The sequence below is a fragment of the Thermoascus crustaceus genome, assembly GCF_041956765.1.
Source record: "Thermoascus crustaceus strain CBS 181.67 unplaced genomic scaffold VTN00scaffold_1, whole genome shotgun sequence".
Classification (NCBI taxonomy): Eukaryota; Fungi; Ascomycota; class Eurotiomycetes; order Eurotiales; family Thermoascaceae; genus Thermoascus; species Thermoascus crustaceus.
In genome coordinates this window covers 5,252,142-5,266,780 of record NW_027192527.1, presented here as the reverse complement: position 1 = coordinate 5,266,780, position 14,639 = coordinate 5,252,142, and the positions used below count along the sequence as shown (strand labels likewise).

Here is a 14,639-nt window from a genome sequence, read left to right as displayed (position 1 = left end):
TGTTTACTTATAGGTCCTATCGTATGTTTTATCAGCATTTTGCGACGACAGCGCTTGAACTGTACTCCGTACTGTACCGCGAAAGAGACACAGACTAGGTAGATATTGAGAGGCTGGGGGGTCTTTTTAAAAAAAAAAAATCCGAGCCCAACAGATCCAGTTTAGCTCAAAGCAAGCAAGTAAGAAAAAAAAAATCATCCGACATGATCTGATCTCTCATCTCATCTTCAAGAAACATAAAAAACTCCGTAGACGCCGTACGGCGTACCCCCAAAGCCAAGACACGGGATAAATCAATAGTGCGCCGCCACTTGCGCAGACGACCGGGTGGCGAGAGCCGAGACCGAGTTGCCTCTTTTTGAATTTGCGGTGGATCTCCGTGATGATCGTATCCCGTTGCCCCTATCTCCACTGATCCGGCCCGATCCTCAACCCGTTCAAGCCGTCTCGAGTTGCCAACCGATGGCTCGATTGCGTGTCTGTGCACGTGACCTAGGTCTCGTGTGTGCAGCATTATGTACGGGAGCCCAGACATAACTTTGGATTTTAGAGATTCATTTTCTATTCCGATGAATTCTTTTTTTTCTTTGCCTGTGAGGAGATGGTGTTTTTATTACTCAGAACCGATACCTCTTGCTGACTAAGGACTGTAGGAGGGATCTTCGCGGAGAAAGGATTCTTACGGTTAAATCACAAAAAAAAAAGGCGATCAATTAAGGACTAGGCATAACTGACTCATTCAATTTGATTTCTGGTGGTTAATGATGATTCTCATTGGAGCTACAGAATAATCAATATCAGTAGGTATAGGATCTACAGAGCTACAGGGGTCTAGAATAGAAGAAGAAGACCCCCTTAAAAAAAATCAACTACAGCCCAGCGTATTAGGTAGTTGATTAATTAAGGATGAAACAGACAGACAACCCTTATGTACTGCACTGTATGTGTCGTCGTTGGTTCATTGTTTCAGGAAAAAGCTGCAAACGGGCCGTGAGTCTTAGGTTTTGAAACAGAGTGTGGCTCGTACAGTGTTCTACTGGGTGTTCAACCTTCCAGAATCCGATTCCCCCCTGTCTGCGAAACACCTCTTTGCTGTGCAGGTGGAGGTAAACTCTATTCAGATCTGACATGCATACATATGCATGATGGTGATGGTGCCTCGTTGCCTGGGGCTTAAAGACGGAGAGAGGTGGAGGCTCGACTGGCGAAAGCTTGGGTACCATAGTTGATGCCATGGTGAAATTTGAAACCCGTCATTCAGGCACCGTACATTGCGCATGTATACACAGGTATTCGTTAGACGACACGTAGGTGCCTATTTTCATGGGAGCTTATATATTGGGAGGCTAACGTGTATACATTTCTGATGACCCCTTAACAAGCCACTGGTTATGATTGAATGAAAGATCTCACACTTGAAAAGAAAGGGATATAAACAGAGCCCGTCTGCCACGCTCAATGTGTGATGTTCCTTGTTGCCGTCCGCGAATGCAGCCTACCCAGCCACGACTTCGACGTAATTATCCGTATCCTCTTCCCGAAGACCATGAACACTATCAGAGCCAGATTATTCGCCAGCAACACGCCGCCAAAGATACCGGAGATGACGACCGCGTACCCGTTCTCGATGATCCAGTCGAGCAGGAACGAGCCCATCCCGAATGAGATCGCCTGCTTGCCGAGGTTCATCGCGATCAGCATCTCTGGCGTGTTGGCGTAGTACGAGTCGACGGCGTAGGCCAGGGTGAAGGTGAAATAGAAGTAGGCGCCGAAATTCTCCATCGCCACGCCCGCGAAGTATGCGACCCAGTGGAGGTTTCTCTCCGCTGCGAAGCCGTACAGGACCAGCCCAGCAGGAGCGATGAGCATGGCAGGGAGCATGACGCCCAAGCGCATTTCCGCTTCGCGGATGCCGTTGTTCCGCTTTGTGAGATACGCCGCGAGACGGTCTGAGCTCGATGTGAATGGGAAGGCGAGGAAGAAACCGATTGCGGTCCCAACGGCGATAAGGCCGGAGTTGTACTGCGGATATCATGAGGAACTGTCATCTCGATTGATGAATCAAGGAAAGAGATGGTACCTGGCTCCAATTGTACGGAGGCTCCGTGATCTTGAGCGGGAAGGTATAGTTGAAGGTTAAAGCACCTAAGCCGATACAAATTCCTGAAACCAACTATCAGCATCAAAGGAAAAAAAAATAGTAAAGCGGCAGCCCATACCAAAGCTGGTGATAACCCAGAACACGGCTGGCACGAAGAAATATGTAAATGACCGGAGCATAGTGGTGAGGAAAGGCACATTTCTGTCAATACGGCTCCAAGGCTTCAGAGTCGAAAGGAAGCTCTTGCGCTTCGGTATGATGGCTGGCGTCACATTTTCATACTGCGTCTCCTGAAGCTTTTCGTCCGTCTCAATTGCAGTTTCAGGCGGAGAATGCCTTGGCTCTGGTCGGTCGTACATGCTTTCCTCGACGAAGAAAAAAGCCAGGATAAGCAATGCGGCTGCGAATGCGGTCTCGACGTAGAAAAATAGCCTCCAGGAATATCCTCCAGCTAGCATGTATCCGGCGTAAAGTGGTCCAGTGGATCCCAGGCAGAGGCATACTAGCAACAGTCCATCAGCTTGGAACACCATCAACAGACCCTTACTGCGCTTACCAGTATAGTACCCTATTCTCTTTCCACGCTCATGAAGGAAAAATACGTCATTCACCAGCTGCACTGGAATGGACTCACAGACACCACTTCCAAACGCATGAAATACACGTGCTACCATGAGTCCAGTATAGGTTGTTGCCCGTGATGCTCCAATAAGTCCAGCAACGAACTACATCGCAACTATCAGCAAGCCGTAGGCTCATCTGTGGCAGGGAAATATAGAATACCATTGCCATCGAAAGCAACGTGATAGGTCGTCTCCCGATTTTCATATACAGAGGGACAAGGAACAGAGAGCCTGGACGTAAGATGAGCCGGCTGTATCTATCAACGATTGAAAAGAGTTATCGTACCAAATCCGTAGGCAAGATTTGGGTACGAAATAAGTCCTGAAGCCGTGGCGTGTGAAATTCCAAACTCTTCGCTGTAGATGGCAATATATACTGAAGGTCCAAGCAGCGAACTGTTTCCAAGGAACGAATACACTGATACGATGATAAGAATCATCGTCTTCTTGAAGGTCGACCACTTTGCAGTATTCAGCAACTTGTTCCACCCTCTGACAAGAGAGATTCTACCTGGAGGGGGTCATTGGGATCCTCCGCTGGCACTGGATACAGTGCCTGCCCATATGCACTGTCGTCTCCTTCGATCAGCGTGAGATCGACAGTGCCCGGGAGATCTGTTTCATGAGCATGACTGTAAAAAGTCAGTTTGACGGTTTCCAATAGGCGCGAGAGCAATTTTTCAATGACTCATGGTTCAAAAAAACATGCCTGTGCGCGAGATGTTGGCGGCCGTGGCCGCCGTGAGCTTCGATGTCTCTGGTCATGTTGTTGCGCTGTCAATGTTGTCGACCCTGGCGTGTATTTAGACGGACAGATTGCCCCTTTAAGAAGATCCCAGCAAGTTGCGGGGGCTGTTTTGGAGTTCGTCCTCCCCGGATTTTCCTTGCTTTTCCCCAGACAGCATCGCCAATAATTGCCGGCAGAGCTTGCGGGGCTGCAAGCCACGTGTGGGACCCTGGTCTCGAACTTCCTAGTTGATTCCGGAAAATTTCATTCTGCAAGGGATGATATCATCCTGCAAGAAAGCCAAAGGATGAAAACTTCCGAGAACAACGTGAATTGAGGGTGCCGTTGGACATAGGTCCACTGATGGATGATTGGCCTTTGCTCATTCTAGAAGGACATTTACCGGCTATGCTTGTAATACCTGGGACTGTAGTACAGGAATACCCGGAAGACTTTCAACCGAGGAACATGATCTGTCCAACCGTTAGACCTAGTCCTTGTTAGGATTTGTGACGTCTCACCTACAGGTGTCACTGCAGAACAGCAGACAGGACCAACATGTCGGGACCTCCCCTAACCATATGAAGAACTTGCCCTGCCAAATCGATTCGAAGCCCTTGACGGTATGGTGAAGAACTGGAGAACTCCCGAGCGCTACGGAAAGTCTCCGTCGATGTGGAGAAGATCTATTTTGCGGGGAAATGACAGCGCACCCCAGATGCCCCCCATGGGGCTCCCTACCATTTCGTCTCCAGCCCCACACGTAAGGCTCAAGATGCGTCATGGTGATCAATGTTCGCTCAGACTTCAAGAGTTTTACCAGCTGTGGCGGAGGAGACGGGCTGTCAAACTGGTGGTCAACGAGTGGAAGGAATTGGAGTGTCTCCGTGTAGACTTTCCAGATGCGCCATTATCGTGCCGTTTTCGACCTTTGCTTGTCTCCAAGGCATGCGCTCTAGAGTCTTTAGTCAGTGTCTTCCAATACCTGTAGTAGCTGAGAGAAAAAGGGGGAAAGGAACACGTTCTGCGTGGTGGAAATAGGGTAGTGTCATACGGGAGCAACTTGTCTGCTTTTGTGTATGTTGTGTATTTCTTCGTACCTCTGACGCTATGTGGTACTCACCCGTGTACTTTCACGCAGGCGCCAGTGGTGTAATGGTTAGCATTGTTGCCGTAAGTCCTCAAGTTACTTTTCTATAGTTAAAATCTTCTAACCGCCATCTAGTTCCAAGCAATAGATCCTGGTTCGATTCCTGGCTGGCGCAGCCTCTTTTTTCTTTTTACTTTCTCGGTATGATTCTCGTCCAGACTAATAGTTTGCTAAGACAGTGACTGTAAGATTGTTAAGGGCGAAGTTGTTCGCTTCGGGGCCCTGATCCATCATGTATCAAAATTCTATAAGTACAACGGCAAAAATTAACGTACTGTATAGTTGGCATCTGCAAAAGTCTCAGAAAGAAAAAATCCGAACGATCTTCTAAAGAAGCATCAGTTCTTCCACGCGAAAGGGTATCCACAAAAGCAATGCTACGGCTCTGTATGAAACCCTGATTTCTCCGTTGCTCCTCTTGGCTCATGTCCTCTGTATTCATGTCTTGTATTACGTTGCTTTAGCAGCTCCGCACTTTCAAGTTCCTCCGTTTCGACGGCATGGTGCTCTTCTTCCATCGTCTTTTGCGTCATACTCCGCATCTTCGTTTGGCGCCGCCAGAAGAAAGACATCTTCAATGTAAAGCGGACAGGCTTCCCCGTCATATTAAACCACCGTATAGATAATGTAAGCTCGCCAAGGTGGCCCTCGACGACGTTCGAAGGAAAATGTAGCTGATCAATGGCTTCCCCGAAAGAATCGCTGTGCCCATAGACAATAGCCCAGCCTACTGCGCTACCTCTTCGATCGTGTTTCTCAACTCCTCGATCACCTTCTCCATCCATTCCTCTTCAACGACCCCTTCTAACCAACAAAAACCCATGGTCAGTCGTCCGTCTCCGCCTGTGACAAGAGAAACTTCAAATGGAGGTCCAGTCACTTCTGCACTCTGACTGAAGACCATCCTGCTGATTTTCCAGGGTTCTCCTCCTTCAGGGGAGCTCGGCTGGCCTGCCGGCTTGAATACTCCAATGTTCGACACCGTGAAGCTGTCTTCGCGACACTTGCCGACCTTCCTCTTGAACCACCGATTGAGATTCCCTGCAAATGGCAAAAGGCCCACAGGAGTATTTTTGCCATTCTTTTTGACTTCAGCTTCAATAGTGGCTCTCACTCTCCGTGCGTCATCCCAAGAGAACAAATCCATGGCTTTGCTGTTGGCGGAAGAATCTGCGGGACGACGGTGCTTATTCTCGACACGCGACACCCAGCAACCGATGGAGTCGTCGTCGACAAGAGTACTCGGGAGCAATGGTCTCAGTGATATCGGGCAGAGGCTGCGCAGGCTCGAGTAGTGTTCCGGGAGATGCGCAAGCACTGAGGCCGCAAGAAGCGTTTCAAAAGTTGCCGTCAGTGTGGTTTTGTTGGCTCGCGCAGCGGACAGGAGACCGAGGGTCGTGCCATGCGGGAGGGTCACGGAGTGATTCCTCGTACGCGTGGATGGCGCTGTCGACACTCGGCCTCCTGTCCAACATGTTCGGGGTACCCTAGGAAACCAGTCGTTCCACAAGGATCGAAGCACGTAAGGGATCGAAACTGGCAACGGATGCATACGCTCCAGGGTTTGGAGGAGGTCCTTTTGAGGAGGGTACACGATTGGGTCTGCTTCTAGATCTGGTTCGGTAGAATCAGGGATGGCCGAGAGCGCCTCAAGGAACGAGCGGTGGATGGCCAGCCCCGATTTCCCATCCCCAAGTACATGGTGGAGGACAAAGCACGCAACAAAATGCGTGCTGCTGTCGGTTCCATGGAGAATAATGAGGCGCCAGAATGGCCGCTCCCCGTACCCCTCCTTAAAGTTGAGATTATGCTCTTCTTGTAAGATCTGATCAAGCTCCTCATCGGTATTACCGTCGTGGTCATCATATTCCTTTGCTCTAATCACAAACTTCACCGCATGTCGTAGATCGATACGTGGCAGCCGTACGAAATAGGGTTTCTTATGGTCATCGACAGTAATCGCGCTCAAGACTGGATGCCGAGCAATCACCGTTGCAAGGGCGCGATAGACAAGTGCTTCAAGAGGATAAGATGATTTTGGCTTCGAGTAATACGCGCTTACTGCGAGATTGTGGTAGAATTCGAGTAAGTGACAAGCAGTTGAAAACTTTTCAAGATAGCCTGCTGTATGGTTAGGTAACTAGGAAGCACAAGTAGCGGGTGAGACTGGGGGACAACGTACCAACCGGCCGCAGTTTCTGAAATGAGCGAGGATCGGACATGACTGATCTGGTTCGATGCATCCACCAACATCCAAATGATTCAGATCTTTTTTCCCGCCATTCTTTGTCCTCTGAGGGGAGCTGTGAATAAATACTTGTTGTTGCTGTTGTTTTTGTCCCTTGTTATAGTTCGATAGTTGGAGCTGACTAACAAGCTTTAAGCTAGAAGCTCTACTGGGAGATCGCCATGCGGTAGTAAGTGGATCGCGCAGCTGAGCGGGAAGAACGAGTCCCTCTTGACCACTCTACAAGCCAAAAAATCAAGACCATTGTCGGGTGCCGCCTGCTGAGCTTGAATTGTGGTGGTATTTTTTCATCTGAGTTCTGCCGTGAAATGGCATCTTGATGGAATTGAACGGTTGCTCTGAAGTAAACTTGCATCTGCATGCCTGAGTAACCCCAATAATTATACTTTCATTAGGTGCGATAATCCGTCTTCAACACTTTGTGAAATCAAGCTACTGAAGAACGCCTCCACAATTCCTAGGGTGATCGATAGCCAGCTACTTGCGAACATGTAAGTCGTCAGAGTTTGTCAGTTCGCCGCATTGCAGATGTCGAGATCGTATTTTTATAACCCAAGGGATATTTGAATCTGAAATCTCTATTGAAGAGGGGATATCTCCTATCTCATCTGAAATACTATCTGCTGTGAAAGAGGTTCTAAGGCGGTGGATGAGCCGAAATGTCGCTTAGTATTTCATCCATCTGACCGTGGCCGGCAACCTCATGCAGACTAATAGATCCAGATCGCCCCAACGCGCTAAGATCAGCCCTCGGCCCGCCCGGTCGTGTAACAAGGGCTGCCACGACCTGATCTTGCTTACTTGATAACCATCACAGCAAAAACCTCTTTTTTCTAGACTCAAATCATGGATGCTCTATAGTTTCTTCCCCAATTCTTATTTACATTTGGTTCCTACCTCCCCTTGGCCTTCAGGAAGGCATGCCCCTGTAGACCACCGCCTATCGGCGCCCTCTGTGGATGGGTGGGGGGTGAGGATGCCCACCCTTAGCTAGGCTTGGGGATTCTCTAACTCACTTCGACTCCTCCGAATTCAATGTGCTAGAGGGTTAGTATGACTTGACCTCAGTGCATGGATGAAGCTAGTTGAAATGACCTGTAAGTCACAGACCAAGTAAGCCTCGAGCCTGACAAATGTCCCGTGGAAAATCGAATAGTTAAGTACATCGAGGATCGATCTCATCAAGCCATAACAAAAAGGGAAATGGATCATCAACCATAATCCATCCGATCATGAAGCACGAAGGTTATTATTTCCCAATGGATTGGGTCGTCAAACTATTGAACATCTCCACTCATCTAATCCGAGCAGGCCCTTCCATGTCCTTATCCGAGAAAGATGCGTTTCACCGCCTCCAAGGCTGCTCTTACCGCCGGGCATCCTTTTGTCCGCTTCGTGTTCTTCAAGCAACTGCTCAAGCGATGACATGGCGGTCATAATTGGGCGGTGTATTTTTATCATCTCCAATGTCTCCCTCATACTGTTGAGCTGCCGCTCCAGCTGTCAATTGTGTTCATGTGGATCCGTTGTTCTTCTAAACCGCGTCCAACAGATTCATGGATACAGGAGCTAGCTTCCGCTTATACCGGCGTCCGACTGTACTTGAGAATGCGAAGTAGGTTCAGGGTGTTCATCGACCCAGCCGGGGATCTTTCTGGTCAAGCTCATCGAGTGGGGTTGTAGATTTTGGAGTTTACAATGGAACAGTTTGCAAAGGCGAACAGGTGAATAGAACTGAGATTAGTAAGGTGTGTAAAGACTTTTGCCAAGTGCAGCTCGTAAGAGTTCTGCTGCAGTGTTTCCGTGACGAATCCTGGTGAATGACTGGCATTACATTACGCCTTCTGGTTCTTGTTCTGTACTTCTCAACCTTTCTTCTTGTAAGGATTTTTAGCATCGTCTATATATCTTACCCAGTGCTTACCGGTGGAGTTTCGATCCTATAATTCTGGGACTGCCACTTCGACTCCATACCTAAGGCCATCTTTCCTGGGAGTAGGTAGTCAGCCCTCTTCAGCCTTGTTTTCTTGACACTGTGCGCATTCAGGCCTTCGAATCGTGCACTCATGAATCTGAATTCGATCTCCTTTTCCGTGTATCAGTCTAAATTACATCTTGCTCAGTCCGACCTACCGGAACCTTACTTTTACCAGAGAACTTCACCTCAAACTGAACGCATATGCCGTTTGTATTGTGTCTTCTTCCTGATCTGATTCCTTTCTTTTGCCTCTGTTTTGTGTTTTGCCTTGTGCTTGTGCGCGCACTCGCCTAAATAGGAAAGCACCATTTTGGCCTGCTCGTATGTCGCCAGCCTTCCTTCCTAGACCTCCCTTAACTTTTATCTTCTGTCCTCTAATGTAACACCATTACAGGTGCCCAGTCAATCGAAAACTTGAACTTGTTTGGACCTGCCTTGACATCACAACCGGAACTCGACACGGCGGAGAATGGCATCCTCAGAGGCCCTGAAAGACCAATTTCCCCTAAGACAGTTGACTGCAGCCACCAGTCTTACTGACAGTACACAGGGAATCAATTAGCAAAAAGGGCCAGGAAATTCACAGAGAAACAGCAGAGAGAAGCGTACCAGACGCCATTGCCAAGAAGCTGAACTTGGGTCGTTGGACTTCTACGGAGCGACCCACGGCCCAGAGTCCATCCGCAACGCCTCGTGGGAGGTAATCAACGCTACCTTCGGCCGGACCCAAGAGCAGTGCTGCACATCCGCGCGAAGACCCTGCAAGGTATACCCACGACGGATGAGCTCAAATGGGTCGACTGGTTGCCCAACGGTGCACACCTGTTCTTCTCACCCATCAGCAAGATCTCCGGCGACGACGCCAACTTGCAGTATGCCATCACCAGGAAGTGGATCCTCGAATACGGTTTTGACTTCATCAGTACCTTCACCATCGGCATGCGGGAGATGCACCACATCGTCTGCCTCGTCTTCGACCGCAACGACCCAGACTCAAAGGAGCGTGCCCATAAGTTGATCCGCACACCGATCGACGACTGTGCCCAGCAGGGCTGGGGCGAGTACCGCACCCACCTGGCGCTCATGGACCACATCGCATCGACGTATAACTTCAACGAAAACGCGCAGATGAAGCTCAACGAGACCATCAAGAACGCACTCGATCCGAAGGGCATCCTGGCCCCGGGTCAGAATGGCATTTGGCCACAGACCTACGACAAAGCAGCCTGGAGGCTCACTGCCGACTCATCCCCTTCGAGATAATGGCTAATATTCAGGAGAGCGGCGGAAACCGTCAGAGTTACTTCAGGGAAGGGGCACACAAAGAAACAGGCCACAACCCCAATGCATCATGCATGAAGGCGACTTGGATTGTATATTTTCATCTTGACTTTTGATGAATAGATGAACTAGCTTAGTTCTGAATATATGTTTCTAAAATGACTTATCTGTCATTAGTTAGATCTATATGAAACCTCTCAGTAAACCAAATCATGGATTTATCGGAGGGAAGCTTCTCCTTTCTGTGAGGGAAGCTGAGAGAGATAAAGGCAACTGGAGGCCTGACCCCGAGCCCTAAGCCTTAAGGACTGCTATCAGTAGTGCCCTGCAACCTGAGGCGGCATAGCGCCAAGAGAAGCAGGTGATCGCCCGATTGGGCGATAGGGCTCCGGCCCTATCTCTGCGTCCCTTCGCTATGTCGGCATCCCTGACCGATCGCTCCATTCATGCCACTCCGGGATAATGCTCCGAAGCCCTCGTGGCTTGGATTGCTTCTTCCAACCGATTCTGTCCCTTTAACCGCACCTTGCTTTTCTTGAATCGGGCTGAATGCAGCATTCACATCCAGGAAGCTGGCCCAACCCGGGCTGTCATCGCAGGGAGTCAGTGATAAGCACAGTACTTGAGTTCAAAGATGAACCACGCGAAGGTCCTCGTGGCTGAATAGTGGGCTCACCACATGGACGTCAAGCTATTAGCAGGAGCATCGACTACGCTTCAGTCAAGTTTGTGACTTTGTTAACCCGCCAAAGGAAGCCTTACATGAGGATGCTAACGCGAAGAAGCAGCTGCTCTCGGATCTCGTGAGGGCTGAGAAGCATCAACGCCTCAGCGCCATCCCGAACAGCGGCAATCGACTTGGCCAGCCTGCGCAGATCGACTCGGCGCCCAGCCTGCTCGACGTCATCGGGCCGAGCGACTGGTGATGCCGAGCCTCGATCCCGCCCGTCGCAGATGCACCGCGTCTCGGCGCGGCTCTACACGAGATACCTATCCTGGAACTTCTCCAGACGGACTTCGATGCACTTTGCACATGGCCTCCCTTGCATGACGATGCGGATGGAAACCACATGACAGTTTGTCCGCTGCTGGTTCCGTGCTGAGCCCCTTTTGTCGCGGCCAGACCGCCCCGACAGACAGTGAGGACGGAGACGGCCTGGGCCAAGCCCTTGGCAGAGCAGCGTTATCATGCTGCTCCGGACGGTCTTCCTGGCAAAGCTTTTAGAGGTTGCAACACTGTTCCGCCAGGAGTCTCCGCGGTTGGCTTATTTTGACGGCGCCAAGAAAGCGGAATAGCACCCTGGTCGTCTTGATCCGGGCTACCAAAACCGCTAGGGCTGTCCGGCAGATGATGAGCAAATGTCCTCATGGCTGTCGTAGAGTCTTTGTGCCGTCCTGGTCCGTCCTGCATGCGTCCTGGACCATGTGTGCGAGAGCCCGTTTCGACCCCAGCTTCTTGGCTCTAGAGAGTCCGGAGAGCAGAGTGGAGGACGGGGAGAGGCGGGGAAAATGCCTCATGATACAGTAGCATGCACAGAGAAGCATGGATCCGGTTCCTGATATTCGAGAAAGTGTCCTCTGGACAGCTTTAAATGGGCCATGCTTCCCTCTCGGTTCGGATTTTAATATCTCTATTCACGTGCTACAATTTTGTCTTCGGTCGTGGGATCACCTGTTCTGATTTTCAACGTATTGAGCCATTTGTGTATCTTTCACGATGAAAGAAAAACCCACAGACCTAGAGGCCCCTTCGGTCACGAACCACCGTCGGTCCCATTCGACGATTTCTATCGAGAAGCAAGACATTATCAACGAGGAAGTCGCCCAGAGCTGGACAAGGGGACAGGTCAAGAATGACAAAAACACAAAGCAGAAGAACCCCCTTGCCGGGTTAACTAAGGATGAGCTCCTTGCGGACGTTGAGGCGTTTGCTCAGGAGAAGAACCTAACTCACATTCTGGATGATCTGAAGAAAGGGGCATTGATTGCGCAGGATCCCAAGTCCTTCGAATCCCTGACTGAACTGTCTGAGGGAGAAAAGGATATTATTCGCCGGGAGAAGACGCATCGCTGGAGCCAGCCCTTCATGATGTATTTCATGACCAGTAAGTTCTGTTTCTATGACATTGTTCCCATACTGGATTGTATCCTGACATTTCTAGTTCTTTGCGCCGGCTCTGCGATTGTGCAAGGTATGGACCAAACGGCCGTCAACGGAGCTCAAGAGTGCGTCTACCCCCTTGGATTAGATGGCCTATGAATTGTCGACTAACTATCATAGGTTCTACTTCCATGAATTCGGCGTAACCAATGCCTGGAGACAGGGCCTGCTCAACGGTGCCCCCTACCTCTGCTCGGCCCTCATCGGATGCTGGACGACCGCTCCACTGAACCGCTACTTCGGCCGACGTGGATGCATTTTCATCTCCTGTTTCATTTCCTTTGCGTCTTCATTCTGGATGGCTGCTGCCCACACCTGGTGGAACCTCCTGCTGAGCCGTTTCCTGCTGGGTTTTGCCGTCGGTGCCAAGTCTACGACCACCCCTGTCTACGGTGCTGAATGCTCTCCTGCTAATATCCGCGGTGCCCTCGTCATGATGTGGCAGATGTGGACTGCGTTCGGGATTATGCTTGGGTATATTGCCTCCGTTGCGTTTATGGACGTGACGCATGCCACGATCCCGGGGTTCAACTGGAGACTCATGCTCGCCTCTACCGCGATCCCGTGAGTGCCCAACCTACATATTATCTTTTTCATTCACGAAACATGTCTGCTAAACTGCACGCTTGATACCCCTTTAGACCATTTGTCGTCTGCATTCAAGTGTATCTCTGTCCCGAATCTCCCCGTTGGTACATGATGCGTGACCGCTATCAGAGCGCCTACGATGCCCTCTGCAAGCTGCGTCCGTCGTCCCTTCAAGCTGCCCGGGACCTCTACTACATCCACGCCGCTCTGAAAGTCGAGGAGAAGCTTCGCGAGGGCAAGCACCTGTGGCGTGAGATGTTCACCGTCCCGCGCAACCGACGTGCCGCGCAGTCGTCGTTCTTCGTCATGTTCATGCAGCAGGTATGTCGAAGACCCTTCATACAGAAGGCACCCGTACATACCTCCATACGTCAGAGGCCTATGACTGACATATGTCTCTCTAAACACAGTTCTGCGGCGTTAACGCAATTATGTACTACTCCTCCTCTATGTTCCGCGAAGCCGGCTTCGACAGGCGCACGGCCCTAGTGACCTCCCTGGGATGCGGCATCACGAACTGGATCTTCGCCCTGCCCGCGGTCTACACGATCGACACGTTCGGCCGGCGTAACTTGCTCCTGACCACCTTCCCGTTGATGAGTCTGTTCTTGCTCTTCACGGGCTTCTCGTTCTGGATCCCAGATGACACGTCGAGGACGGCATGCGTCGCGACGGGTATATACCTCTTTATGATCGTGTATTCTCCAGGCGAGGGGCCCGTGCCATTTACATATTCTGCTGAAGCATTCGTTCGTCTCCCTTCCCCCTTCCTAAACTTCCTAAACTCAGAAAGTGACCCAATCTAACCATCTGAAATTATTTAAACAGCCTCTCTACATCCGCGACATCGGCATGTCCTTCGCCACCGCAACCACCTGGGGCTTCAACTTCATCATCTCCCTCACCTGGCCCGCCCTCGTGAAAGCCTTCCAACCCCAAGGCGCCTTCGGCTGGTACGCGGCCTGGAACATCTTCGGCTGGATCTTCGCATACTTCTGCCTCCCCGAGACGAAGGCCCTGTCGCTCGAGGAGCTGGATCAGGTCTTCTCCCTGCCGACGAGGAAGCATATCAATCATTATCGCGGGATGTTGCCGTGGTACTTCGGAAAGTATATTCTGAGACGGGACGTCGAGCCGCAGAGGGTGTTGTATGATTATGAATGATGAGATGAGTAAAACAAAACAAAAAAAATCTTTGGCTTTGAGGAAGAAAGCGGGAAAAAATAAAAGGTTGGTTGAGAAGGAGGATGTGGGATGTAGTGTAGTGTATGGAGATGGAGAATCACGAGACGTTGTCCAAGTCGTATTATATATATATATATTTATATATATATATACACGTACCTAGGTAATTATGACGGTAATAAGGAAGAACGAGACGAAGAATCAGATAAGTATGTAACTTACATTTCCACCTACTTCTTCTTCTACTTTAATAAGGTACCTCTATCAACGTCCACTTTGCACACGCCTGCATCCCCATAGCCACGAGCACTTATCAATAGTCAACATCTTGAGGACTTGAAACCAATCTAACATGTCCGTCCTACACTATTGAGTCCCCACATTCCTTTTTTTGTTTCTGAAAGCCATCTATGAGATCATAAATATTCTGGGATAATCGCTAATATATATATATATATATATGATATGAAGGGTACGGAAATTCTAGGCAGATCTTTAATGACGACATGTTTTCTATATATATATATATATCCTTACTCTCTTTACACCCCTTGTATCGATCAGATTACTGAAAATCTACCAATAGTATCAGCCTTT

General features: G+C 49.8%; 5 protein-coding genes and 1 non-coding gene across 6 annotated transcripts; 4 read left to right on the top strand and 2 right to left on the bottom strand.

Moving 5' to 3' along the window:
* Window positions 1-1,455: 1,455 nt before the first annotated feature.
* On the bottom strand, window positions 1,456-3,489 carry VTN00DRAFT_1898 (uncharacterized protein; the record flags this gene model as incomplete). The annotated part of the gene is made up of 8 exons (XM_069428055.1): window positions 1,456-2,022; window positions 2,081-2,163; window positions 2,220-2,603; window positions 2,658-2,826; window positions 2,885-2,955; window positions 3,011-3,185; window positions 3,236-3,356; window positions 3,434-3,489. 8 exons carry the CDS (start codon window positions 3,487-3,489, stop codon window positions 1,456-1,458), a joined length of 1,626 nt encoding a protein of 541 aa, XP_069292600.1.
* A 1,103-nt stretch (window positions 3,490-4,592) lies between these two features.
* VTN00DRAFT_t26 lies at window positions 4,593-4,716 on the top strand. Its single transcript has one exon. It is a non-coding gene; the product is annotated as a tRNA-Leu (tRNA).
* Window positions 4,717-5,328: 612 nt separating this feature from the next.
* Window positions 5,329-6,823, bottom strand: VTN00DRAFT_1897 (uncharacterized protein; the record flags this gene model as incomplete). The annotated part of the gene is made up of 2 exons (XM_069428054.1): window positions 5,329-6,725; window positions 6,784-6,823. The coding sequence occupies 2 exons, from the start codon at window positions 6,821-6,823 to the stop codon at window positions 5,329-5,331; spliced, it is 1,437 nt and encodes a 478-aa protein (XP_069292599.1).
* Window positions 6,824-9,296: 2,473 nt separating this feature from the next.
* On the top strand, window positions 9,297-10,090 carry VTN00DRAFT_1896 (uncharacterized protein; the record flags this gene model as incomplete). Its single annotated transcript, XM_069428053.1, has 3 exons — window positions 9,297-9,369; window positions 9,454-9,527; window positions 9,584-10,090. The coding sequence occupies 3 exons, from the start codon at window positions 9,297-9,299 to the stop codon at window positions 10,088-10,090; spliced, it is 654 nt and encodes a 217-aa protein (XP_069292598.1).
* A 652-nt stretch (window positions 10,091-10,742) lies between these two features.
* VTN00DRAFT_1895 (uncharacterized protein) lies at window positions 10,743-11,034 on the top strand (the record flags this gene model as incomplete). The annotated part of the gene is made up of 2 exons (XM_069428052.1): window positions 10,743-10,774; window positions 10,830-11,034. The coding sequence occupies 2 exons, from the start codon at window positions 10,743-10,745 to the stop codon at window positions 11,032-11,034; spliced, it is 237 nt and encodes a 78-aa protein (XP_069292597.1).
* A 791-nt stretch (window positions 11,035-11,825) lies between these two features.
* Window positions 11,826-14,021, top strand: VTN00DRAFT_1894 (uncharacterized protein; the record flags this gene model as incomplete). Its single annotated transcript, XM_069428051.1, has 6 exons — window positions 11,826-12,213; window positions 12,271-12,334; window positions 12,390-12,833; window positions 12,911-13,178; window positions 13,268-13,606; window positions 13,686-14,021. 6 exons carry the CDS (start codon window positions 11,826-11,828, stop codon window positions 14,019-14,021), a joined length of 1,839 nt encoding a protein of 612 aa, XP_069292596.1.
* Between the last annotated feature and the right edge of the window lie 618 nt (window positions 14,022-14,639).